At 45.5% G+C, this 27,490-nt stretch overlaps 1 protein-coding gene across 1 annotated transcript; it reads right to left on the bottom strand.

Annotated features, from left to right (window-relative positions):
• Positions 1 to 21,607: 21,607 nt before the first annotated feature.
• MB (myoglobin) lies at positions 21,608 to 25,720 on the bottom strand. Its single transcript, XM_027680356.1, has 3 exons — positions 25,471 to 25,720; positions 23,167 to 23,389; positions 21,608 to 22,472 (listed from the first exon to the last, which is right to left on the bottom strand). Exons 1-3 carry the CDS (start codon positions 25,563 to 25,565, stop codon positions 22,326 to 22,328), a joined length of 465 nt encoding a protein of 154 aa, XP_027536157.1. The 5' UTR covers positions 25,566 to 25,720; the 3' UTR covers positions 21,608 to 22,325.
• Between the last annotated feature and the right edge of the window lie 1,770 nt (positions 25,721 to 27,490).

Genomic DNA, 27,490 nt, shown 5'->3' with positions numbered 1-27,490 from the left:
GTCTGCCCTCACATGGTAAAACCCTCACAGACAACACAGAACCCAACTGATAGGGAGCACCCAGCAGCAGCAGGACACTTTACTGTGCTAGAAAGTAAGGAGATGCATAAGAAATGAACACCCTTGGTGAAAGGGGGAGCCTTAAGGATGTTTTCTATCCCTTTTTCTTGGGACTTCACATTTTCCCCAATGAATTTTCTCTTTTCAGACAAGAATTCTGCCAAAGAGGAAAATGTCTGAAAGCATCTCATTAATTAAGGAGCCTCGAGTTTTGATGATTTTCCATGAGACTTCAGACTCTCAATTGACTTTTGAAAATGAAATGAGCTTAAGATCATTGAAGTGCTTTTTTCAACTTTATCCAAATTGGTTGAGTGAAGAGGGAGCATTTAAGGACTGAGATTTAGGAGGAGGAAATACATGTTCTGAACCAAATTTCCACTGAAAGAGAAAACTGAAAAGATAAGTGATTTTGCCTGAGAGGTTCTTGAGTAGTGAAGATTTTCTTAATAAAACAAGAACTGTCTGAGAGGCCCTTCCGTTTTCCCGTTCATTTACATTAGGGAAGAAAAAAAAAGAGAGAAGCTTTCTGTTTCTTAAAAGAACTGAGAAAAGGAGTGTATTCTGAAGTGAAATGTTGGGTTTACATTTTTTCCCATGGTATAATTTTGTCAACCAGGAATTAAAGCAAAAGGGAGGGTGGAGCCCAAAACATAATGTGTCATCTGTGCCCCCACCTGGGGTTGGCTGGCTCTGTGTTTCCTACCTCTATCTTTCCCCTCACTGCCTATAGGAGAACCTGAAGCAAGAATAAAGAGTCAGTTTGATTTTGACTAGAGGTATGTGGGGTGCTCCAGGACTCTAAGCCAGTAAGAAGAACATCATTAGCAATTGAGTCAGAAAACTACCTCTAAATTAGCTCTATGTTTTGTGTCTGCCACTATTCTTAACTAGAAAGGTCCTGTTCTCTTCTATTCCCCTGCAACACTCTTGCCCCAGAGCTGCAGGCTCACAGGCTCAGCCTGGAGTTTTACTTTAAAATATATATGTAGGGTTCTTTAATACCTTGAGATAGCCTCAAGAGAACAAGCCACAGACTTGTTCCCAAGAGGTATTTTTATTGATAATTTAGGGGAGAAAACAAGGGAACTTGGCAAAAGTTCAAAAGGGCACCACACAAGCTAGACAAAATGTTCCACCACAATACTGACCCAGCACATACTATTCCACAACAGTTAAGTCAAAATCCACACTCTCCAGCTCCAAGCCACCCAAAACACCAAGAAAGGAGGGAGAAAGAGAAGCAGAGGGAGCAAGAAGAGAGGAGGAGAAAGAGGGAGAGACAGATTATATAGCTATTTCCGGAACCTTGTGGAAGACCAGCTCTCACACATCCAGATGGCAGGGCCGTGACATGTGGCAAACATATGCCTATGGTTTTAGGGAAGGATAACACCTATTATTTCTAGCCCTCCTAAACATCAGGTGAAAGCTTTCTCTTTTTTCTGCTTAGTCAGAATCAAGAGGACCTGTGTTGATACTGCCAGATATTTCCATGTTTTGTATATCAGGTATGGTGATCTGACTGTCCTCATCACCTGCATGATTTTGCATACTGCAGTGCCATGCCTTCTTGATGGCTTTTAGTCCATGATCTTGCTGTATTCTCAAGCTTGTGACCAGAGTCTCGACAGATACAGTTTCCAGAGCCTATTCCCTTTTGGAATGTCAAAGGAGATGGCTGAGGAGACAAGGGCTTTTCATACACATGGCATAGTGACTCTTTTCTGAAATATGTTCTGCCCCATCTCAGAAAGCCATCAGATGTCATTTCATGCCATACAGAGAGAGCCACGATACAGAGAGTGACAAAATACTGCCAGAACTGAGGGTTTTCCCCTGGCTTACTTCACATAAGTAAACATTGGTCCCAGGCAAAGAATTAGAAACAGCACAGTAAAGAAAAAGCCTAGATTACAGGAATATTTCTGAATTTCCATGCTGCGGTGCTTATCCTGTCTTTGTCCTATACCAGACCCGACTGTTTTGATCTGCAGAGAAAGGAAATCTGGGATAATACGCTAAAAAGAGACTTGTGATATGTTCCAACAGATGCATAGTGTGTTCCAACAAGTCCATTGTGGGGCACACCCACAGACCATCCCAGAAATAAGTGTACAGCCAGACAAAACAACTTCAGAAGTGACAAGTCAAGAGAGGGCACTGTGGAAGCCTTGCAGTTCTACGCCAGGGCAGTTATGTAAGGCTTGCTGCACAAACAGTGCCACGTTCAAACAGCTTGATTCTGGGGTACTTACAGAAAAGCACAGCTGAGTCCAGAGCTCAGGGTCAGTAGCCTCAGAGGGACCAGAGTATGTTGGCACCACATTAACAAGCTAGCAAGGTAAGTGTAGGGACACACCAGCCTTTGACACCATGCCAACAAAGCAGCAACCTCACAAAGGCCTGATGCAGGATAACTGGTCCACCAGTTCCTCTGTAGCAGGAAACGTCAGAGGCTCATGCCTTGACATGACTCCAGCTGAATATGGGCATTTAGCCAGAAACTGCTCTGTGGTGGGATGTCCTGCCTATCTGTTTGCTAGGAGGGGCAGAGAGGGAGCAGCTGAGTATATTGAAAAAAGGTCAGGCTAAGGGTGATGAGTCAATCTTCAGGTTACCCCAAAAGAACGCCAATTTACTTTCTGAAGCCTGGAAGGTGCAGAGAAGAGAAAGCACAAAAAAGTGGTCAGGAACTGGGAAAAATTAACTAGACAGAGCTGTCATAGGGTGAAGTCTGTCCTGTGGACAGGAAATGTTTCTTTGGGATAGTTTTAAAAGTTTTGTTTTCTGCCTCTGTTCCAGAGGCCAGAGACAAGAGCCTGACTATTTTTAAAGATAAGTCTGACGCATTATGAAGGACCTTGTGTGACATGATAGGATGCTGCAGTCAGGAAATGGACACCCTGACCCAGGAGAGGCATTCCAGCACTGCGCTCCTAAGCTCAAGTTCTGGTCGTCCACAGGCTTTGGTCTGTTTCTCAGGAGGAGATAGGAAAAGAAAAAAAAACAGCCTTTAATTTCACTCAAGTAGAAGTAATTCAGGAGGAAAGAGGAAACTTTGGGAAGCAAAATCAGATGGACAAAAAATTGTCTAAGGAGATGTGTACGTCAGACATCCCTTTTAACCAAGTGAGTAGTAGTGCTGTTCCTGGTGTCTGGGGTTTGACATCAGCCAGCAGTAGCTGGGCACCAATGGCCTATGACTTGCTGGATTAATAGGAAAGCACCAGACCATGCAAGGTATTCACAAATGCCTGTGCCTCCAATGTAGCTGTGAGAACATGTTGCCAGGGTGAACCCATGCTAGCATGTAATCTGATGCAAACCCAAAAACCTGGAGGTGTTAATCCTGATAGTTAATCAAACACACTGGAACCTAATACCCCAAAGGACTTTGTCTTTTATATCTCACCATAAAACTTGAGAAGCTGAACAGGGGTTAAAGTGACAAGTTATCTCTTGGAAGTATAGATCTCATCCTTAGACAGAAGACTTGACTTCTTCTCCCAGCCTGGGAACCACAGCTTCATAGTTCTTGCCTCCTCACAGAAACAGCAAATGCACGTTCAGGCAAAGGCAGACTACAAAACAGAAGCTACCAAGAAAGGTGAGATGGTTTGCCACCTGGGCAATTACAGTCTCTAGTATTCTGCTAGGAGGTGGAGCAACACGAGCCTCTATTCTGCAGAAGAAAGGGCTTTAAGGTGGCAGTTGTGTTAGCAGGTTTACAAAATCAAATGCTCAAAGGCAAAAGACATCTTGGTCATTACTATATTAAAAAAATAAATGGTGCCAGGGTGTGTTCCCAGACTCCAGAACTGAATCACCCACTCTTAAATTGTTTGTACATTTCCTGCCACGTTTTTGACCCAAACCAAGGAGGGGTCCCACCAGACAATGCCTTTAAGCAGTCTCTGATTTAGCCCAGGACAGGAACAATTCTTCATAAGGAGTTTACAGACAGACAGGCATTTCTAAAGGGTAATGAGGTTTAATGTAAGTGAATGCAGACCTTTCCATTTCAGTTGGTTTCAGTGCCAGAGAAAGATCCTACATTTAATTTTCTGGTACAACTCTGGCCTACAGTACCATTCAAGGAACAGGGTAGAAAAGGCTGCAGGGTTTGGAAAAATCTCTGATGTAACCTGCTCACAGTGTGAAACAATATCATCCTTCACATGTCTTTGATAAACAGAACTGTGGTTGCTTCCTTCATCTCTATCTCTGTTTACAAAAGGGTCCACTGGCAAATTCATGGAAATAAACTAGAGCAGGCATGAAACTCACTATTTTGGAAGGTAAAGCAGAGAAACAGCAGTGCATTTTTACATCTAAGGCTCTGGAGTAGCAAAAATATATGTGGGGGGAGAAGGGAAGGAAGACTGGTCAAAAAGAAAAGACAATAAGGTGTGAAGGCAGGTCACACAGGACTAGGTTGCTGACTCGAACCATGAGTCAAGGGTCTCATGCCAGTTTACACTGCCCCGCTGACGCTGTTCAAAAAGCCTAAATGTACTTGCAAGCTAAGTTACAAACCTTCAGCTCCATTCATCTTTTGCATCAGAAGTACTTGGAGCACAACAGCAGTAAATTAGTGCCAGCTCTCCTGCTGAGATAATTCAGAGGATCTTTCCCTGCCCAGCAGGGCCTGATTTTTCATGTCGATTCCATATTGTGATTAACATGGAGGCATTTGCTCATTTAACAGGAGAAATAAAAAACCATAAAAACCCTACAAAAATACTCCAAAATCTTCACCAAATAGGGCTTTTGAGGGAAAAACTTGCTTTGTTTCTTCTTCTCCACTCAGTGAACTATTAATTAAATGAAGAACTGTGCCAGCAATGGGCAATGATACAAAGAGATTGATTGATCCACCCTATTTCACCCTCACGTACCTACTAGGGTACATGTACATCCTGAGTGAGGCTTGTCAATCACCTCAGTACTTGATATTGTCCCTGCCTCCCACACCACTGATTAGTGTCACTCACTGAATGAGCAGAGAGGGCGCGGAGGCAGATTCTGCCAGCAGTAAGAAGCTTACTTCCAATCAAACCTGTGGAATACAGCCTAAGATTCATGCCATGTAGGTGGAGAAGGGAGGAGAGGAAAACATCTTTCCCTTGAAGGACTCATGGCTGCTTTTATTTCTTGTAGAAAAAGAAGCAGTCTAGTTTACTAGAGGAGAAGAGGTGTAGATTGATTTTTAGCAGCACTGTGTAACGTCTTGGCAATGAAACTGTTCAGGGTTAAGGGGTGAGAGAAATTATGCTGCTTGTGGAGGGTCCTTGTGTAGGTAGGTGATCAATATCCATCTGCCAGAGATAGCTAGATTGTCTTTATGGGATTAGTTCCACATTGCAGGAGCCTAAGAGACTCTGTGGTATGATAGAGAGATAGGGAAGGAAGAAGGAGGGAAGTGGGAGGCAGGATTGCACATCTGCATGTTGACAGCCAACATCTTGGAAGCTCGATGCAGAAGTCTTTTGCTAAAGGTTGGTCTAAGAAGAGGTGACATGCAGCAGCTAAAAATGGTGCTGAGCTGCAAAGAACGGAACTGGAGTCTCTTCAGGTCTTGAGCATGCTTGGGAATCGGAGCTCTGGTCACCACCCTGTGAAGGCAGCCAAATTCATTTGGATGTTATAGAATTGGAAGGGTGGTTGGAAGGTCCCAAATTATATCTGGTTGAAGACGAAGAACAGGAATTATACTGCAGACTGGGGTGTGACAGAAATATCTCTGTTGTTTAGTGGTTATTCAGTGCATTTGGAGTCAGGCCTTGTCTGCAGTGGGACAGAGATTCACCTGCGTGGTGAGTTCTACCTTCTGCAAAACTAGCCTGTTAATATTGCTGAGATATACACTGTGAGGCTTGAAAACACTTGCAAAAGGGTACAGAGGAGCCCAACTACCCATCCCAAGAGATTCCCGGAAGTCAAACAACAGTGAGCCCTCACCACTTCCACCGATGGCAGTGACACCTGAGTGGAGGAAAGGAATGGGGGAGGCTTACAATCAGGTTGGACTAGGCTTTTAAAAGAGCCACATCTTCAGAGTGCCATGAATTTTGACATTTGTGGGTTGAGGAGCCTGGACAGGTATATTTTTACCGTGGTAAGGGAAGTTAAGGAGACAGGATGTAAAAGGAAATGGAGGGCTGGGAGAGAGCTCTTAAGGGTAGGGGTAGATGCTTCTGCAGTCATTCAGAGGAAAAAAACTACTGGGAGCAGGGGCTGCTCTTCCCAGCATTAGTCATCAACCCCCCATCGAAGTCTGTCAGGAGCTCCAGCCAGCTCAGCAGCCCTGGCAAAGGCAAGGAGCAGGGCTGCTGTGTTCCTGCCCAGCAGACTGCTGCTCAGGGCCTGTCCTGCCTGTACCCAGATCCACCTTGACTGGCCTTTCCTGTAAAAGCAACAGACCCTGGGTCATGTTGGCCCTTTGCAGCACCTGGCACATGGGTTTCCACCCCCTTGGGACTCTAACTAAACCCATAAAGCCATCAGTGCCATTAAAAGGCCGTTATGTGATGACATACAATTAGGGATTACAACACAGCTTGATTCTGCACCTTCTGACATTGCCAACAAAGCCCTGCTAGGGCAGGAGTCCTTTCCAAGGCATTGATAGGGTTCTCCACATGACGTTCACACTTTGAGGAACTGTTTATTTCACTGTCAAACAAAAGCCATAGAGCTGGATTCCATGCACAAATGACTCCATCTAGAAATAGATGTTCAATTGAGGGGAAGTATGTTTACAAAAATCAGTTTGTTTCCTACAGTTTATAAGCTTTCCTTTTTTTTTCTTTTTAACTGACTTTTCATTTTAGTCAATTTGGGGTTGGTTTATTTTTAACTGAGTTAGAATTTCTATACACTAAGCCCCCTATGTAGAAAGAACAGACTCCGCTATTTCTTTTTCTTTTAATCGTAGAACAGCTATCACATTTTCCCCTCCATCTTTCGCCCCAAAGCCTTTCATGCCATTATAATTCAATGGACCTAAGATCTGTTTTTAAGGGAAGCTGCAGAGGCTCAGAAAACTCAAAACCAGGCAGGCTCTGTGAGCTTATAAGTGCTCTTAAGGACAATCAAGAGAAGTGAAAAGTGAAAATAAGAAGAAATTGGTGCGTCGTTTTAGTTTACACCCCTGAGAAAGTACATCCAACAGTCCTGTCATTAAGTAAACGACCTGTAGTGAGGAAAAAAGAATGAGAGTTCACAAAATAGATTCTTCTTCCCAGCAGAGATCCCTGCACCCTCACACATAATCATTCCTTGGATTTGGTGAAGACAAAGGGACACATGGATAAAGGAAGGGGAAGCTCCTCAGAGTAGGTACATGTCAGACAGCTCTGGTTGCTTGTGTTGTTTCAGTGCCACATCTTTCTTTTGGGCTTGTCCAGCGGCTCAGGATTACCACTTTTCACTGAGTGCTCAGGTCAGATGGAGGTGAGGGTCTCCATCTTCCCCAGGCCTCCAGCGGGAACTGAAAAGCCTCCTGGAGAAGCATGCTTTGCACGAGTCCTGGGCTGGAGTTGTCCAGCTGGTTTGGCACCGGGTTTCATCAGGATTTCAATCCTTTTATGTTTCGTTGTCCCTCCCCCACAGACTCCTGAGCCTTTGGTACAGGGCAATCACAAAAGCAGGAGAGGCCAGTGTGGAGATGCCAGTGTGGAGATGCCAGTGGGGGCCAGAGGATAGGAAGAAGGAGAGGGGAGATAGAATTATCCTTCACCATGCTTAGTATGTGTTTGAGCCACTCCGTGTATCAGCGAGCTGACCCTCACAGCGGGTGTTCTCCCCGGGCTGGGGGGGCTCCAGCTGCCGTGGGGTGTGTGGGCAGCACGGGGGCTCTCCGGAGAGCATCCCTCCGCCACAGCCGGCAGCCAGGATCCCACCGCGGCGCTGCGCAGCCCCCTCCTTCCTCACCCAGAGAACCCTGCATAGCTCCCGAGATTGTCCGGGGGAGAAGTTGGGGGGGGTGGGGGGGGAAGGAGGGGGGGAGGAAAGGCTTAAAAATGAAAAAAGGCGGAAAAATAACCCCACAAAGGCCCGCGCTGACAGGCCGCCCCTCTCTGCGGGGGCGAGAGGTGCCAGGGCGCCATCTCGTGGCGGCTCTCCCGCGGTGACAGCCCCGCGCCGCGTCCCCGCCATGTCCCAGGCAGTGCCCCGGGGGGCCGGGTCGGCGGGAAGGGCCAGAACCGGCTCCGTCCTCCTCCCGGCGAGCCAAAAAAAGGCAAATTTCTGCGCTGACGGACTGGGTTACTTGTGGGGGTAGTTGGAACGCCGTGAAAGCACTTTCCATCACTTTAGCGACAGCCGTGACCCCAGAGCAGTGGCGTTGAAAGCGTCCCCTGAAATGCAGCCCCTCGGGGCGCTGCGGTGCCTCCCATCCCTCGCCCACCCCGAGCCAGGGCAGCGCAGCTGTGCAAACACCGTGGCTCCTGGGGCAGCCCCTCCGCCGGCTCCGCTCCCCCCGCGGCTGAGCATGGTGTGAAGCTCCCAGCTTTCCCAGTGGACCAGGGAGGAATTTTCTGACAAAACACGATTCGCGTTAACAAATGTCGGTTTGTTAAACCTCATGCTTTAACCACTGTGAAGCCCAGTGGTGTGCTGGTAACTAAAAGCCTGAGTCACCGCTCCTTTGCTGCATATGCCAGGTGGGAAAATTCTCAGCTGGGAAATTGTATAGCGGTAAGGTCTTCGCCTATGGGCAGCTTGCCCTGGCAGTGTTACAGGAAGGTTTCCATGACCAATCATGGAAATTCTGGTCAAAGGCAGAGGGAAGGCAAAATAAGAGACCCTGTGAGCAGCGGTCGGCAGATATTGTCCTCTGTGCTCGCCTCAGAGTGCTCAGCCGACACTCAGAGAAACAATGAGGATCCCAAAGACCAGGAAAAGAAGATTGTGAAAATGAATTCTCAAGCTTTATTCCTAGCGTAGTCCTGAAGTGCAGCAGCAGAACTAAAAGAAAGTTTGTTTCTGAATGAATTGTTCTTGACCTTCTTAGTCATTGGACTCAGTGTAGTGAGTCAAGGCTGACAGAGTATGACCATCTGTACTTGAATTCCCAGAGAATGGTTTGATGCTGTTTGACAATCCAACCCCTTATATCTACCAAAAGGAGGGAAGTTTGTTGTGACAGTATCAACCACAACATCATATGTATAACTCAGCACCCCTCAGATGACATTCATGTTTGCCCCAGCATCTTTGGTGTACTTTACAAGTGTAGTTATCTTCTTTGGATCTTCTTTTTCAGATTCTTTTCTTCAAAGCTAAATCTGTAGTTGAGTCAGATTTGGGAAAGGAATTGCTTTTGTACCCTAAAGTAAACATGAGAGACATGAAGATGTACAGAAAACAAACTCTTGCATGTAGTTTCTTTCACCTGATCTCCTTAGAAGTTAGCTTCAAATTTTTAGGAAAGGCAAATTCCTTCTTGCCTATAAGTTTTCCAGGTGGTGCAGCTGTTTCTGCCAAAGAAAAGGCTACTTCGGACCAGAGAGCAGCTTCCTATCAAACTAGGATCATAGACTGGGTTTGAGCTCCTCTGAGAGGTTACACTTCTCCTTGCCCAGTGTTGTAGTATGTGCTGCCATATGGCATGGCATCAGGTATGGTACTCTTTAGAGACAATATCTGTCCTTCTGTTGCCTCTCTTTTCCCATCTCAAATTCATATAAAAACCTTTCCTTAACATCTGAGAGTGAAGGGAATTGGAACATTTACTCCATAATTCCCCACAGAAGAAGCCTTTGAACTTTCTATTTCTGTTCTTTATGACATCAGCACAAATGTGTCCTGGACAAGTCCCGATAAGATCCTTAAGAGGAACACTCTGTGCTTTGTGTGCTGGACAGTGATCCACAGACGCACATATACACTGGCAGAGCTAGGTAGGAAACTCATGTCTTAGAATATCACATCTGTTTCTTTTTGTACCTTGAAATTATCACCCCCCATAATCATACAATCATAGAATCATCGAATTGTTAAGGTTGAAAAAGACCTTTAAGATCATCAAGTCCAACCATAAACTTGAAGTTGAGCTCACAACTAAGCTCATGTCAAGCGTGTCATATCTTTATCTGAAACTGAATTCAGTTTTGTTGCCAAATTCGTCTCCTTTCCTTGGCTGCTCTGTAATCAAGTCAAGCTTCCTCTTATCTTGACACCTTCTACCTGCTTGAATCACACTGAAATCCTTTGTGTCGTGGTGCCTAATCCTACAGATATAGCACATTGTCTTTCACGACTACCCAAAGGAGTTTTGTGAGAACAAGTAGATCCATCTGAGTATATTTTGTCTGACTGGTGTTGCTTCTGTACAGTTTAAAGCTGTGTGGAGTGTATGAGGTCATATAATGAAATAGTGTCACATTACCTTGTGCAGCAGGACACAGCATTTGGAAGAAAATGAGCCAAAGTCTGTCTTTTTGGTTGAAGTGACTGCCTTTTCTGAAGCAGTTTAAGCCTAGAAAAAAAACAGAAGGAGTCAACAACTGCATTTTAGGCAGGCTATGCTAACACTCAGCTTTTCTAGAGGAACATTAGAAGTTGCTCTACAAAACTGCATGTAGTCTTCTGTAACAGTTATGTCAGTGCAAAGGTGGACCTCCAACAGAAAACAGGTAGGTGACCTAAGGAATGATAGTCATGCTCTCCTTATTTTTTCACAGTCGTGGGGAATGAAGCAGATATTAATTTTACCTTATTGGGAAATGACCTTGATACAACCCCCATGGGTAAGAAAAGTCAGCTCAGCAAGGTTGTCTATGGAGCAGAGACTATTTATCTTTGGTCTCTTGTGCTTTGTCCAAACACACAGTCATCCCTCCACCAATTATAATAAAGGTAATGCCTCAAACAGATCTAAAGTTTTTCATTGAGAAAGAATGTTTTTTCAGATAAATGATGTCTTGTGGAAGACTGGGAAAGGTGCTGTACAATGAAATTATGAAGCCAGTCCTCTAAATGTGGAACTGACATAGCCCATTACTATATCTTTGATAAAGAAGCAGGTAGATTCTGAAGGTACAAATGTCCTTTCCCCTGTTCCAGTTCTCATTTCAGTGTCTAATCAGACCTCAAACATCTAGCTAGATGCTGCTGTGTGAGCAGCTGTCTCACACCTGGGCCATTGGACAGTAACAGTTATCTGAGTGGGAGAAAGAGTCTGAACCAGGAATCCCAGCTCAGTTGCTGTCTTGGTTTGAAAAGAACTGTAGGATTTATCAGAGGATTGGGAGGAAGAATTCCCTTGGGCCAAACAATATCTCCTCCAGTAATGCAGGTGACAACCTGGAAATAAAGACAGGAAAGAAGAACTAGAACTAGTCACTGCTAGTTAAAGTGGTTTTTTTTTTCTTTCCCATTTTTCCCTGCTCAGTTCCCCAGAGGACTGCTTCTTGAGTCAGCTGTGCTATGGTACTAGGCATGACTCAAACTGCTACTTGACTAATGCCATGATTTACAATCTTTCTCTGCAGCCTGGGTGGGCAAATATGCTTCCCATCCCTGTCTCTGTTACAGTCCAAGGGAAAGAACCAAACAAACAGGTGATGTCATGACAAACTAGTTTAGGCTGTACTGGGAGTTTGCATTAATTCCTGCATAAAAAAGAATTTTCTTAGAAAACAACAGTCAGCAACTCAAGAGTGGAGCAAAACTTGGTATCATGTGATCTCAGCCTTCCCCTTTGAGCCCACCAGGATGTTCACCATTTGTCTGTGAACTCCATGGTCTCTTCTACCACCACCTACCTGAGCATGATACACACCAAAAAAGTGGCTGCAAGAGAAAAACTGTCCCTGTTTATGTGGCTCTCATGTCTCCTGATTTAGCCTCACAAAGCTTGGTAAAACACAGCAGAAGCCCTTTTGGACTACCAAAATCCAAATACAGGACCTGATCTGAGAGAAAAAGTAACTGTTCTCTTCCCTGTGGCCCACACCTCTTCCAAACAAAAACACCCAGCTATTGATATGCATAAGCTAGGGCTTAAAAGTTTGATTCTCAGTCACACTTTTTTTCCTTCATGAGGTTGATGGGCCTTTCAGTTACTCTCCTGAGCAAGCATAAATTGCATTTGTTCTTATAACTTCCATGTAAGTATGTGGCTTACAGGAACAAGGCTGCAACCACAATATACAGTACTTTATAGTATTGTATATGGTAGTTATTTTTTGTTTCCTATTTGAGAGTGAGATGATTTCATTAATCCAGGCACTGATAAGAAGGACAGAGTGGGAAAGCAGAGTGACAAACCAGTAGGGAAATAAGTCATAGAAACATAGAATGGTTTGGGTTAGAAGATACCTTTAAAGATCATCTAGTTCAACTCCCCTGCCAGGGACAGAGACACTTTCCACTAGATCAGGTTGTTCAAAGCCTCATTCAATCTGTTCTTGAACACTTCCAATGCTAGCGCACCCCAGCTACTTTGGGAAACCTCTTTCAGTGTCTCTCTACCCTCATTGTAAAAAATGCCTTCCTTGTATCTAGTACAAATCTACTCTCCTTCAGTTTAAAACTGCTTGCCCTTGTCACTACAAACCCTGGCAAAAAGTCTTCCTCCATCTTTCATATCAGCCCCCTTTATATACTGAAAGGTTGCTATTAGGTCTCCCCGGAGCCTTCTCTTCTCCAGGCTGAACAGCCCTGCAGAGGAGGACTGTGCCGTTACTATTAAACAGTGCTAGTACTAAATAGTTTTGGTCTCTGTATGGACCCTTGAGGGACACCACTCATGAGAGGATCGGGACACATTACAAGCACACCACTCGCATACCTGGTGCCACTTCTGCTCTTTTCTCCATTTGCTGCAGGCTCATTCCAATGAGAGCAGCCTAACAGGAAACAACTCTGACAAATATGAGCCTTGGTTTACATAGCAATTTGTAGCCAAACCTTTACTATCCAGAATTCTTAGTAGCCATCCATGGTCCTACCAGGCTATTCTCCAAGCAGAAGAACCCTGCACTTGGCCAGCTCTGACACCAGTGAGTGTAGTGCATCCCAACAGTTGCTCCAATAAAAAGATCTGGTTGAGCCCCTCTGGTTTCCTGCAAGACTTATCCTACTATACAGCTTTAAAGTTCGTATTTAAGGATCACTTGCTGAGATGGGAATGAGTTTGCTGCTATAAACAGGGGACCAAGGCTGGCACGCATGCCACATGGATTTAGGCATGATGTCTTTAAAGATGCAAAACGAGACCACAAGAACAGCAGTGTCTCCTCTTTGTATGCTCTTTAAGAGGGAGAAATGAAAATGAGTGAATACGAAACAGGGAATATAAATGGCAGCAAAACTTCCCCAGGAAAACTAGCCTCCCTCCAAGCCCCAAACCACCAAAGAAAGAGACAAAACCCGTGTGGCAGGAATTTGGTAACTGTTGCTGATCGGGATGAAGCCCAGCCTTTGAGCAGCAAAACGAGTTCATTTTGACTGATTTCCATGGATATCTGCTTCTACCACACCTGCTGTGGGGAATTACAGTTTGAAGGCTTAGCACTTTAAATAGATCACAGCTATTGCCACCAAAGGCATTAATAAAAGGGGCTCATACTTCAGCTGATGAATAGTTGCAGAGCTGATTTCCGACTTTGTACTGCATCATGAGCAGAAAGAAATCACTGGTCCTAAGCCTGTGGCAAAGAATTTGCTGTATGAATCCAGGTCTTTGAATGGTCTCACACCCACTGAAATTAATGAGTATTGAGAGGCCGTGTACCTTTGGGGCTCCAGAACAAAACATTAAATTCTGTGTACTAACTACAGGCTTTGTGCTGTACATACATACACACCCACACACATGCGCTCTCATCACAGACTTAATTGTAGGCAAGCACTTCCAACAGGAGTGAAATTAAATGCCCAAAGAAAGGTTATTCTTTAAATTTATTTCTAAGATGTTGTGCCCTCAAGATACAAGTGATGTATGTTCAATCTCTCCTCTCTCTCTCAGTAGACACCCTCTAGTATGTATTATCTCTTATCTCGCCAACACCAGTACTTGAAAGCATGATGTACTCTGCAGCACCTACTCTGTTTTGGTCTATTCCTAACGTTGAGAGGCTCTAACACACTTTTCTTCACAGATATAATTAACCCCTTTACTGAGGTGGATGCAGCGTTGTCCATCTCCAACCTGACCATAGATGGAAAGAAAAAGCATTGCTTCCATTTCTGTCTATTTTTTTTTGCACTGTATGTTGCCAGAAGTATTGGAACTGAAGACATCCCAGTTAGGAGCCACTATGTGTATGAACAGGGATGTGATGAAATCAGGACAGGAAATGTTTCTTACCATCATACATGAAATCTGTAATTTCCTTCCAGTCAGGCACAGCTGCAAGGTCTCCTCCAAACAGAGCAATGAGGAGAGAAAACCCTCTTTCTCCTCTTGCACTCACTCCTGTTGTGGGTAGGTCCAGATGTTACTGTCAATGTGGTGGGAGGGGATGTTGCGAGCATAGCTCGCAGGAAAAACAACTCCAAACTCTGTGAACATCACATAGCAGGCTGTCACATAGCCTGTTGTTCCCAAGCAGATACTTCATGCTTCGCAGTATGTCATTTTATGCTAGTTGTAGAAATATTTTCTCCCTTCTCTCTCCATTTTCAGTTGTTCAAAGACAATCTTTTTGGGAAGGAGTGGTCCTATTAAGACAGTAACAGCCTTAAAGGTGTATGAAGGCTTTTAGACAGCCCTGGTTGCTGGAGTAGAATATAAAGCCTGAGTCACTCGCCCAGGACTCCAGCACACCACTAGAGAGTTTGGTGGTTTAAAAGGATTCAGCTGGCCGGGAGGAGGGTTAAATGCAGCTAGTATGAAATCCAGCTCTGGCATTTTTTAGGTTTTTTTAAAGCCTACTGCTTTAGAGCCTAGCACACAAGTCAGGCAGGGATCCATCACCAAAACCTGGTCTCCTGAAGGCAAGGCCTTTCCAAAACAGAGTGCAAGACGCAGCTCATTTTTAAAAGACCAAAATATTATGAGCTGAGTGATCTATGAGATAAGAGGCATGCACCTCAGCCTTGTTCACTAACCATGCTGTTGGATGGAAGTATCTGGAAAGCATTTTTTGGAGACCAGATGTAGGCAAAATATGACTGGTTTCTGCCAGAGTAGGCAGAGCAAGGTCACTTCTGTGGATTATAAATTAAGTTAGGCAGATGCATACTGAATGGCTTAGACCCAGCCAAGCTGGTGGAAAATCAGGGCATAGCAGAGGCTAAATGTTAGAAATCAAGGAGGGGGTTACAGATGAAAATGTAAGCATGTAAATAGTTACATAGGAGGATTTGAGATTCATACACTTGGATTTAGGGACCTCACTTCTGCCAGTGACCTGTTTTAGATGTTCATGTCCTTTATTATGTCAGTCTGGGATTCTTTTTCTTTGAAAGTGAGAAGATTAGCAGTGTCCCAAGTGATACCAAGAGAACATTAATCTCCAGAGAACTTCATTCCAAGTTCAGCCCAAAAGTCACTACACTGCTTCTCTTTATATGTAGCATCTTTAAGCTATCTGGGTATTTACACCACACATCATTTCAACTGCATGTCTACATACAGGATGTCCTTCGACAACTGCTAAAATGCCACTACATCAGAGCAAGAACTTCTTACTGGAAGATGGCACAACTTCACACTACACAGAAAGATCACTGTCATGCAGTCAGCAGCCCGGCCTAGTGGACAACTGAATGAAGAAAGAGTGAAACAATGTGCTGGTACCTGGCTCTGCCTCAGTTTACTGTCTGTAAAATGGGGCTAATTGCACAGTACTGTAGATGGAAAGCACAGATAGGCCTCTAAGGTCTAGGCTAAAAACAGTATAGCAAATAACTCAGGCATATTGTAAGAAGGGTGCTGTTTCAGTATTTTATAGACTGAGAGTTTTAAACGGGGTGAAACAGAGGTCTTAATTACCATTAGAAATAAGAACAGAATTCGCCCCAGATGACACTCACAGTCAACAAGTTTTTCATCTAAAACAGACAAGGAAGCTACAGCACAGCTGAACTTGAAAAACCATAGTAGGAAATATGTTAAGGATTATTTTCTAATCGTTCTTGTTGTTATGAGCTAGCAATTTGTGACAGTTACAAAGAACTCCATTTCAGGATAGGGGATTTTGACTGGAAAGAAAAAATTTGATGACTTTATGCACTGAGGGATCATTTCAGCTGTAGAGGGAACATAGCAAAAGACAAAGGGACAGCAGCTTAAACGTGACATGCTAAAATTAGTTGGGGAATTAGTTGGGTTAGCAATACATGCTATTACCAAGACAAAACCAAAATGTACAAAAAGTTTCTTTCTCATGATTTATGGGCCAGCTTTGTCAAAGTATCACATCCGTAGTGCTAGCACCACCACGAGTAAACTCCATCTTTCTTCCCATACAAAAGCGCACCAATTACCAGCTGGAGTTAAGAAACTCCCTCCATCACATTACAGCAGAGTGACTGTCAGAATGATGCTACTGCTCTTCAAAAGGCACTAATAGCAGTAAATAGCCTTTGAGGGGAGACAGTTGTGTCTCCATTTCCCACCTGTATTTCATTTTTCATTCTCCCTTACCGACCCCACAGATCCATCTGCCCTGAAAAAGGGGTAGCTGCAAGTGTGGCATGTGGCATGCCTTGCCTGCTTTTCCTGCATCTCGGTACAGCTTGTCTGAGCATGCCTGCTACAAACCCTTTCCTCGGTGAAGGTTCTCCCACAGACTCTGCAGGGACACCATATGACTGGTTTAGACAAAACTCTGTGGTATTTTTCTCCTTTCTCCCCAGCCAACTCACAGTTAGTCCATGACATCTCTCAAAGGGCACCAGACTATTCATCCAGCTGCAAAGGGAGTGAAAAAACACAGACTCACTTTGACATTGTATCAGCTAACTCTCCAGATAACCCAAAAGCTCGCCAAGAGGACAAACCTGATGTCATGCAAGCCCTGGGCAGAGCAATCCCAGATCCTGGTGAGGGTATCAGCTCCAGGAATTTTCCATCCCTTTGGTGAGAGCTCAGACACTGGAATCTAGCTTGCACGAGGAAACAGATAGGCATGTTAAGGGAGGACAGAAGATAGAAAACCTTAACAAAAGCACCATTAATAGAATACACTGGGAAGTAACAGGAGATCCAAGCTAAGCACGGAGACATAGAGAACTAAGTGCTAATAATGTAGAATGTCTTCCACCCAAAGCTATTCTCTCACTTGAACATTTGAACCTGCTTTAAGGACAATGTAAAATAAGATTGGGCACCGAGCAGCTGCATTCATACCAAGCTTTCCTTGGAGAAGGGAAATGGGAAACAGGGATAATTTTCTTTAAGCTCTCCTCCAGACATAAGGCTATGGCTAAGATGTATACACCAGTATCAGCTTTAAAGTAGCCTTATTGGATATCAATAATAGCATAGCTACAGCCCCCTTCTCAGCCTTACGACCTGGGGAAATTCACAAATTCCTGGACATGAATATCTGTGTTGTACTCATTTTTAATACCTGAGGCAGTTAAGTGGAAAACTGTTTTGGGGTCATGTCAGCCCCACAATATGTATCCGAGCCAGTGTTTAAATGAAGTGAAATAGCCTCATATCCAGGCTGTCCCCCCTCGCATTTACATGGGCATAACCCAAATGACCATTTGGCCAGCTCAGGGCGGCTGAACTGCTGTTTCTCTCAGCATGAGATGCCTTTCTTGGGGCATAGAGGGAGGAATGGAGACTCCAATACCCTCCCCATCCCAAATATACATTGCCTTTTCCACAAAAACTACCAGCTATGCTGCTGTGCCCCATGCCAGGGCTTGCTTGCCTTACCCAAGAGAGCCCCAGACCTGCCTGTCTGACATGGCTTGTCACAGGTGGTCACCACAGGGCTGGGGGGAAAGGTGGGAGCAGCTTGTTCCATTTATTTATTTATGGAATGAAAAGCCAAACTGGGAAAGGACTTTGGTACAGTGCAGCCAAGTGACTATTAAGTACTGCTTTAAAAAGCCACAAGGTCACCTTTACTGACATTTGGATAAGGATTTTATAGAAGTCACAGGACTGGTAGATGGACTTGTTGTGCCTATGATCACAGGGGAGAGAGGGATTTATGTGCTGGTCAAGAATGCTGCATTGTTGTGACTCTTTCATGTCCATAAACGCTCATTTATTAGCCTGTTGGATAAAAGAGGTCGATTGGACTTTCTTTTTTCACTTACTGTAGTTCCAGGTGGCTTCCTGGACTCTGCTGGCACACCTTCATGAAATTTAACAGCCCCCTACCTACCAGTACTCTACAGGTGTCATGTCCTTGCATAGTCTGTCTTCTCACTTGGTTAGACCTTAGCCATTTCAAGTCTGTACTTTTTTTGAGCATGATGTGAGAATTCATATATATCATCCTCTCAAAGGAAGAACCAGCACACAGGAATGCTGGAATCTGAAGGATTTGGACAGATGGGCTTTGCTATAATGTGTGTTTTGAAGCTGGTGGTTGTATATAGATGTGTGTGTCTGTGTCTTTCTGTGTGTGTGTGTGTGCTTAGAAGCAGAAGGGACTCTGGTTGTTAAGCCCTGCACAGCCTGAACAAGCAAGGATGCAGCCTTGAGCAAACCTGAGAAGAACGAGTCCAAGAAGAAGGAGGACATGTTCTGATGCCATGCACCTTCTGGAAAAAATATTATGGGCAAGCATGTCTACATCAAAGAAACACCTGGTTCCACCATTTCTTCTCCTCAGTGGCATAACATACAGGATAGGTTTTGGCCAGGTGGTAGAAAACATAAGGATCATGGCAAAAATAATTCTCATCTGAAAGCATGTGGTATAGGTGTGCATTTGAGTCTCCTTATTAAATTGATGTTATATAGACATTACATCCTTAAGGCACTATCTGTGCTTTGGTTCCCAGAAACCAGACTTATCTGTTCAGTGACTATGACTTGGACCGAAAACTTCCCTGACCTCTTCTCACGTTAGCCCTGCAGGGAGGTGCAAACACGAAGAATGTCAGAAACTTCATATTAATTTGCTAAATATTTAACATAATTAGTCATTGGAGCCCTGTCCCTTTCTCCCACTGAGGTGACCAAGAAACAGATCACAGGACTAACAGTATGGTCCCCAGCACTTGTTCTGTGATGCCACCTGATGTTGGAAGGTGTATTGGAGTCAGGCAGGATCAGCAGGCAGAAGGAAAGAGAAGGGGGACAGTCAGCACAGGCTGCAGTGCTGTTGTACCTTGGCTGGGGCTGACTGGCTCACTTGCACAGCGTCTGGGAAGTGAGGGCCTGCTCCCTGCATCTGAGATCCTGACAAGTGGCTGGTGTCTGACACCAAAGCCCAAGAGAGGGCAGACAGGGCAGTGGCTCGGAGCCATGGTGAGCTGTGCCATGCAATGGAAACCTCGGCAGTGAGAGCAGCCTGACCTGGCTGCAGTCAGCATGTACGTGCTGGAGCAAGGAGGCTGGCAGCCACACCATCCACATCCCATCAAGCGACCCGAAATGTGTATGTGACACCACATGGTGCTAACGGGGAGGGGGCCTGAGGACAAGTCCCTGGGACCCTTCCACCTTATGTAAAGTTATTCCTGGAAAGGAGGCAGGAAAATGTCTGGGCTTACGCTGATATAGTTTATCTCCACTGAAGGACTTTGTCCCATATATGAATCAGAAAAGCTCCACGTGCTATCAGCACAGTAGAACAGGGGACTCCAACAAAGATTCTGAATCAATATAGCATGGAGATAAAAAATCCTTTCCCTATCATCCTCTTTGCTCGAGGAAACTTGCCCTGTTCCTGAAGCAGAGGCTATTGCGGGAGCCTTATAGACCCACTGTGTAGAAATTACTGCCCTTTCACTGCAGTTATGTCAGGACTCAGCCAAGAGCATAATCAGTACCCAGAGTAGCAAAGGTTTGACGTTGATTTCACCATAAGCATCCCAACTCACCGAGCCTGCTGGATGTAGCTCCACTGTCATTGGTATTTGAACTTGCTGGTTCATCTCAGCTTGTATGTCTTCACTGAGATATAGACACAACCAGAAAACCTCCATCAGACCCCACAGATGTGGGGTGGACTTAAGGATGGTCCCTAGTGCACCGACACAGTGGGGTAAGGCAGGCAGAGAGAAGGGTCAGTGCTCCCAGTGGACTGACATTTAGTCCACGTACCTAATAACGGGTAGCTAGGCACAACATACATGCAAACACTCCCTCCTCCACCACAGTGCCCTACATAAAAATATCTGGATAACTCTAGTCCCACTAAAACTGACAGAGGCAGCTGCTATAGCAGAGCTTTTAATCCTAAAGCAGAGTCTGTTGTCATTGGCAGGAGATCTTATTGTGTTGGACAGGCAATCCTAGGCCTTAATTAAATACATTGCCCTCCCCACAGAACCAGACAGACTAGACTGGAGTCAGACGAAGCACGTTGCTTAAGCCAGGGACCACCTGGCTGTAACTTCATCTAGGTGACAGCATATGCTTTTGTGACCCTCTCTGAAAGGCTGAAACCCCAAGCGAGCTCCCAGAGGTAAAGTGAGGATTTGTAAACAGGAAGAAATCAGAGATGCACTCTTCTGGGAAGGAATTTATTATTCCTTCTCCTTTTAGAGACTGAAATTCTGTAGCCTTTTCCCTGACCAAAGACACAGCAGTTCATGCTGGTTCAGGATTGATTTTTAAGGGAGCTGGTGGCTCCTCCTCTGTCTCCACTGCACAGAGTATAGTAGGGGGTACTTTGAACCAGATCCTGCTAGTAGCCCCTGTTACTGAGCACCTCATTTTTCTTTCTGGCGCTTGCCCTCACACTGTCTCAGTGAGATAAGGCACAATACTTTCTCCACACAAAGAAGAGCAGCCATGTCACCTCCACACATTTCCCCTAACCACAACCCAGTGATATCAAGATGGGGAGAGGGCAACCGGCAGAGGGAGGCATCTTGCCACTCTCTCTGTCCTTTAAGTCCACCACAGGACGTGGGTGTGCATCTGTAAACAGAGTGCAGCATGAACTGCGGAGGCACCTCAGCAAAAATTCAAAAGGCTACAAAGACCAGAGGTTGAGTCTCAAGAGCATATGCTGGTGTTGCAGCCTCCCTCCTGAGCTAATCAATCCTTCTTTCCAGTGTCTGGAGGGAGCAATGCACTGTGCTGTTGCTGGAAGCTGAAGCTGCTTGCACATGCCACCTCCCCATAAATAAACAAAGGATTCTGCCTCACCACATCCCCCCAGCAGTGGCCACGGCCTTCAGTCAGGGAGCACTTCTCAGCTCTGAGGCACTGAGCCTAAGCTGCTCTTTTGAGCTGTGAGGTCCGGTAACCAGGTCATGTCCCCATGGTGACATCTGAGTGCCCTGAGCCCCCAGCTGAGACAGATGCCATGTGCTGCTCAGGTCATGGACTGACAGTGCAGGATGCGGCGCAGCCAGATAAGTAGGCAAAACCCCTTTCCACTTTCTCCTTCTCCCTCACTTCTCACTGGAGTGTTTGTAAAGCCAGGAGCAAACACACAACACTGGTGCAGGGATTTTTATTTTCTGAGAAACACATACTTTACTTCCCAGTGCAACAGACCTTCAGATACATAGTGGCGGCTGCCAGAAACGTACAGATCACAGGCAGTACTGCTCTTTATAGTTTTGCTAATGCAAGTTTAACAGCTAAACCCTCCAAGAGCTGGCAGGCCCTGGAGACTGACTGGCTGCATTTGCCCTCACAAAGCAAAGTAATACTGTGCTGGAAGCTCTCCATAGTAACCTGCTAACAGACTGACCTGTGGGAATAATGGGAATCTGTGTTCTTGCTTGCCATCCTTACAACACTTTCATTTGGGTCATCCCTTCACTCTCTCATTCACCACACTCAACACTTCCCTTGTTCCTCCACATCCCTTCATCTCTGGCCATGCCATTTGCCTCTCAGATGAGACTAAGTTTCAGGGAGGGAGAGAGAGAAAGGAGATAGGATAGGCAGAAGCTCACAAATAACCCCTAACATTATTTTTCCTAAGAAAGCAGATTATTTCTTTTGTATACATGAAGCCAAGAAACAACAGTTTATCATGGATATCACTCTGAGTGCCTCTATGCTGCCTGGAGTGACTCTTGGCCTCTCATCAAAGCTTTCCCACACATCATGGATGGCCAGTTGTGAGATGTCCAAAACAGTGCTGGGGAAGCTATTTAAGATGCTTGGCCAGGCCTCCATCATGATATTCCTTTGTGCATATGTGCTAACCCTGGAAACCGAACTCCTTGTACTTGGCGGCCATATCATTTCGGAACAGCTCCAGGGCCTTCTTCATTGCAGCCTGGGCATCAGCCCCAAAGTCTGCAGCATGTTTTTCAGCAAGGACCTTGATAATGACTTCAGAAATGAACTGTGAGGAAGGAAAGAGAGAGAGAAAAACTGAAGGGACACTCAAGGTTTATTTTCAGAAAAGCCAGACTAAGAAATAGGTTGCAGAGCCTGGAAATATCTCTGAGCTAATTCAGTAGCCCTCTGTGAAGTCTCTGGAGAGACAGTGAAGTTTAGTATGCAAGGAACCTGGGCTAGGCAGAAGAACTGGGCTCTATTCCTAGCTCTGACACTGATCTGCTTCATGACCTTGAGTAGACCGTGGCCCTTCCCACTTTTTGTCTGCCTCATCCATTAAGACCAAAAATTCATGCCGTGTGTTTGTATAATATTTAGTTTTATGGGTTTTGGTCTCTAATGGATCCTCTAGGGCTTCCTATAAAATTGTATGTTCCATGTGTCCAGCCACTGACAGGTCTTATGTAATACAGCTTCCCAGGCATGCAGAGGCTGCATGGGTTGGTTTACTGTCAAGGGTTAGTCAGACTGTGTGTGGTGTTTGGAATGGGAAATCTAAACTTGGATATTCACATGCCATTCGCATACCATTAGCCCTTTCTGTGCCTCCTACTGCCTGTACACAGAGACTTTGGTCTTGAGAGAGAACTCACTGAAGTCCAACTAGTCATTGGTAAATAAAAGCACAGCTCTCACACAGATGTCTTACACACATTCACTGCACATCAGACACCAAGATTCCTTGCCCTTTTCCATACCTCCAGATATTTGACAGGGATTTTGTGCTTGGTCGCATGGGTCTGAGCCAGGGGCTTCAACTCTGACTCGTGATTACCCTTCTGCTTCAGGATTTTTCCCAGCTGGGTAAGAACAGTAGCTCCATGTTTTTTCAGATCCTCAGAGCCTTTCATTGCATCAGGGGTCTTCAGGCCTTTGAACTTTTCAAACTTTTCAATGGTCTCAGGGTGGTCCTGAAAGAGTCTGTGGACAAAAATAGAGGGACTTGTCTTTGGAGAGCAGAAGCTCCTGACATACCTCCCTTTGAGTATTGAATCTACTGTAATCCCATCCTCTTATACATGTCCTAATATGATCACCATTGCCTATTTCCATTCCCTCTGGTTGTGACAGAGACACTGCCCTAAACATGTCCAACTAGAGCAACACAGTAAACGTCCGTATTTTTTTCATATAGCTCTGCTAACTCTTTGGCACCGGTCCTCTGGGTTACATCAACTGTTTGAAGACAGAGACAAGAGCCAAGGTTGGTTGTGGTGCTGAGAGGTGAGTTCTTGCATTCATCTGAAGGAAAACCAAAACCAAACAAAACCACTTGTCTTCATTGACTTACTATTGCTGAAGAGCCAACCTGTAGACCTCTGGATCTCACTAGGACTCTATTCCCAGCCCATTGTTCATTTACCAGGGAAGGAGAGTTCTAGAAGCTTCTCACAGATTAAAAAAAAAAAACAATGGTAGCAGTCCCCAGCCACAGGTCCCTTACATCTGGAGCTCAAGTTTTCTTGAACATCAGCTGGATGGGAGCGCTTACTGGGCCCCCCAACCCTATGATTGCAGACACAAAGGAATTTGGTTCCTGATTTTTTTTCCCACCCTCTTTCTCTTGCCTCTCTTCTCCCTCAGAAACTCCTTGGAGGAACAAGAAATTACCTGGTTTGGCTGGGAAGCACAAAGTTACAGGGGAAGGGCTGCCATCTATTTATTTAATGCTATGCTCTACCATGCGATATTTGTAATAAAAATTGTATTACCTTTCCATTTGGAACTGCTTTTACCATCATGTGGCAAATTCAGAGCCAAAGTAGCCATCTCACAGAAACTGATACATGAGGAGGGCTCAGGTTCCTGCTACCCCTCCAGCATGCCTGCTCTGGACCGCATGAGGGGAAAGCCATCACATTGCCACTCACTTCATTCCCACTTCATTCCCTTACCTTCAAATGGCAGCTGAACTGGGCCATTATAAAGAAGGTAAATAAAACAGATCCCTGCTTTGTGTCATCTTCGAAAAAAGGTTTTCAGAGCTCTTCAGTGGATATGCCTGATGGTGTGGTCTCCTTTCCTTAGCCATGCTTAGCATAGGAAAGCCCCCAAGCAGGTGCCATATCCCCAAGAGAAAAGGACAATGAGATCGGCATGGGAAAGGGAAGGCCTTTTGAGTGATGGAGCCAATGCTACTGACTGTCCTGGCCTTTTCTGTACCCTTCCAGCACATTGTACTCTGCACCGCCTCAGGGGAGATCTGAAGAGAATTTCCTCGAAGTCTCCATCCCTGCTGGTCTTTAAAGGACAAACTAGGCTCCAACACCCACCTAATGTTGTTTCCCACTTTGCAGTTTCTGGGTGTTCCCCAGTCAGGGTGCCACGATCTTGTGGAGTTTGGTGTCCTCTCAGATGGAGATCTCATGAGCACTCCTGCTCTGACACAAGAATCATGGAGGAGGGAAGCAGGGGGAAGGATGTGCTTCATTTCACACACCCAGACTGCAAATTCATCATAAAGTAACACACAAGCGTTACCACACAGATTTCTGGCCAGAAAGCAGGATGAACAAGGCTCTGCGAGGTGACACTAAGGTGGGGAAAGGGAAACACTCAGGTACTTCACAGATAATTTTACTGAAATAGTAAATTCCAAGAAAATTTTCACAGAGGTGATTTTTCTCTCATTTCCTTCCCTGCCTCCACATATCCTTTCTACAGAGGACCTGAAGACCCATGACACACCATTCTCCCCAGCATTTCTTACTGTAGTGCTTGGGAAATGGGGATCCAAAGCAAAGCTTAGCCACTAGACGCAGAGGGACAAAGCACCACCATCTTTTAAAAGCAGCACTGGCCTACTCCTGCACCCACAGAGAGATGGAGACAGAGAAGCACAGCCACTTTACACAGTGAGTAACTTTTAACACAGAAACCACAGCAGTGGGAAACCCACCACCCTACAAGAAAGCAAACAGCTTGTTGAAATAAACGCTGACAAACATGTCTCTCATCAAAGGTTCTCAGCTTTAATCTTAGAACAGAAGCTTCTTGCCTACCTCATTAAAATTATATGCCCGTGGCCGGCGAGGTCAGACTCCACCTTTCCCCAGACGGTCAGGACCTGCTGCCATTCCTGGTCACTGAGCCCCATGGTTCACTGAAGGCAGATCCTGAGTGCTCCCTGCAGTCGTTTGCCTTTCCCCAAAGAGTGGCCGGAGAGCTCACCCCTGGGATTTATAGCCCCTGTTCACAGACCTACACCTGTCAATCATTAACTGGAAATCTTGCTCTCTTTCAGGCTTGTCTAACCTAATCAGCCTCCCTGTTTTTTCCTAGGAAGCTATTTTGGGTCAGGTACTATTGTGGGTGCCACTGATGGCATAATTTCTGCTTTTCGTATTGGACTGGCACATGTCCCACTCTACACATAAAGGGCACTGCCGAAACACAGTGCCAGGAGCCTGTCCTAGGTTCCCAAGAACCCAGAGACAGTGTCAAGCTGTATGCCAGGAGATTTCTGAAGAGCACTGTCATCTGCAAGGCCACCCTGCCTCCCTCTCCCCTGGCCTGGCAAGGGCAGGCAGGAGAAAAGGCCGGGTCAGTCAGAAACGTTGGCTCCATCACTCCAAAGGCCTTTCCTTTCCCATGCTGATCTCATTGTCCTTTTCTCTTGGGGTAACACACCTTTTGTTATTAGAGCAGAGCACAGTGTTAGAAGAGACATGTCCTTAACCGTATTCAAAGCAGCCCAGTCATTTCCCCAGCTGCTGCAGAGGAAGGAGAGGGACAAGAGCTGTATGGGAGCCAGTTATGCCACATCCTGCTGCCTGCTCTTCTGGGGAACACCTAGGATTAGCTGTTGGCTGAGCCTGGATATTGGAGCCAACAGATGTACAGCTGAGCCAGGAGGGTAGTTTGCAGCAGGCTAGAGACACAAGGACACAGCAAGGCTTCACTCAACACCCACCCAGCCAGCAGTTCTGGTCTCTGGCTACCTCTGTCAAGCCAAACAAATATCAGTGTTGAAGGAAAAGCCATTGGGCTAACAAACCACCTGGGTATGTTTTGGGACACCTCCCAGACTTTCTCCTCCCTCCCTGTCAGGACTGGTAACAGCCTGGCACAGCAGTGGGATGACTAGTCCCTTCCAGGGGCTGGCTACAGTCAGAGCACAGCCTGATAACAAAGCTGAGCTAGCACTGCTGTCCCAAACCATGTGGAAAAGATGTCCCAAACCTATCTCTGGATGTTTCCAAGATGCAAGCAGATGAGAAATGTCAACAAAGGGCTGAAGATACCTGCCTTGGGATTCAGGAGCAGGGGATGCACCCTATGGTCTCTACCACAGTGCTGCACAACCTGAGGTGCATTGCTGCCTCTACACCCTTCTACTCTCTACAACACAGGAAGAGGTCCCCTGTTCCAGCCTTGCAAGGGGAGAGAAGTGCCCACATTACAAGGGTAATCAGGCAGCAAGGATAATGGAGGCACAGAGCCTCACACCCCTCAGAAACACAGAGGTTTACAGGAAATAGTTTGATTAAGAAGGGTGGCAAAAGCCAAATGGAGGTGTCAGCTGGTTTCCAAGTGTAGAGGTATGGAAATTTTGGCCGTTACATATTACAAGCTTCTGTCAGCCAAATGAACCTGTGACCCTGAAATCCACCCATTCCCGCTCCTCTATGCACCAGTTTGCTTCACATCCAAAAAGCCACATCCTAAACATTTCAATTCCAAGATTTCATCCTGATTTATCTATGCAAACACCAGGTTGCTACCAGTTACCCAAACTCAGATAAGCTGCTGGAATACCACCTAGGACTCCTCCAGCTCGTTCCTTGTACAGTTTTCCCCAGCACAGGATGGAGAGGGGAGAGATCACGTACCTGCAACCTCACTGCCCAAGTACTCAGAGCAGTAAACAAGCATTTGTACCCTTCCAGGTTTGGCCTTGGGTAGGATCCTGAATACTGACCTTACAGGTTTACACGCCTTTCAAACATGGCAGAAACATGCTCCTTGTACACAAATGGCTACTGCTTATGCACCGAGCTCTGTCTTATTCCCCAAGCTGAA

This window comes from Neopelma chrysocephalum, unplaced genomic scaffold (genome assembly GCF_003984885.1).
Source record: "Neopelma chrysocephalum unplaced genomic scaffold, ASM398488v2 Primary Assembly neopelma1_59, whole genome shotgun sequence".
Lineage (NCBI taxonomy): Eukaryota > Metazoa > Chordata > Aves > Passeriformes > Pipridae > Neopelma > Neopelma chrysocephalum.
The sequence above is the reverse complement of the archived record's forward strand: the minus strand, read 5'-3'. Positions and strand labels throughout refer to the sequence as shown.

What these genes read in the sequence shown, in the direction of transcription:
- MB (XM_027680356.1), bottom strand. Translation starts at nt 25,565, where the DNA reads ATGGGGCTCAGTGACCAGGAATGGCAGCAGGTCCTGACCGTCTGGGGA. An exon ending in GGGCATATAATTTTAATGAG is followed by an intron (nt 23,390 to 25,470) that starts GTAGGCAAGAAG and finishes TTTTGTCCACAG; the next exon opens with ACTCTTTCAGGACCACCCTG. An exon ending in TCCCTGTCAAATATCTGGAG is followed by an intron (nt 22,473 to 23,166) that starts GTATGGAAAAGG and finishes CCTTCCTCACAG; the next exon opens with TTCATTTCTGAAGTCATTAT.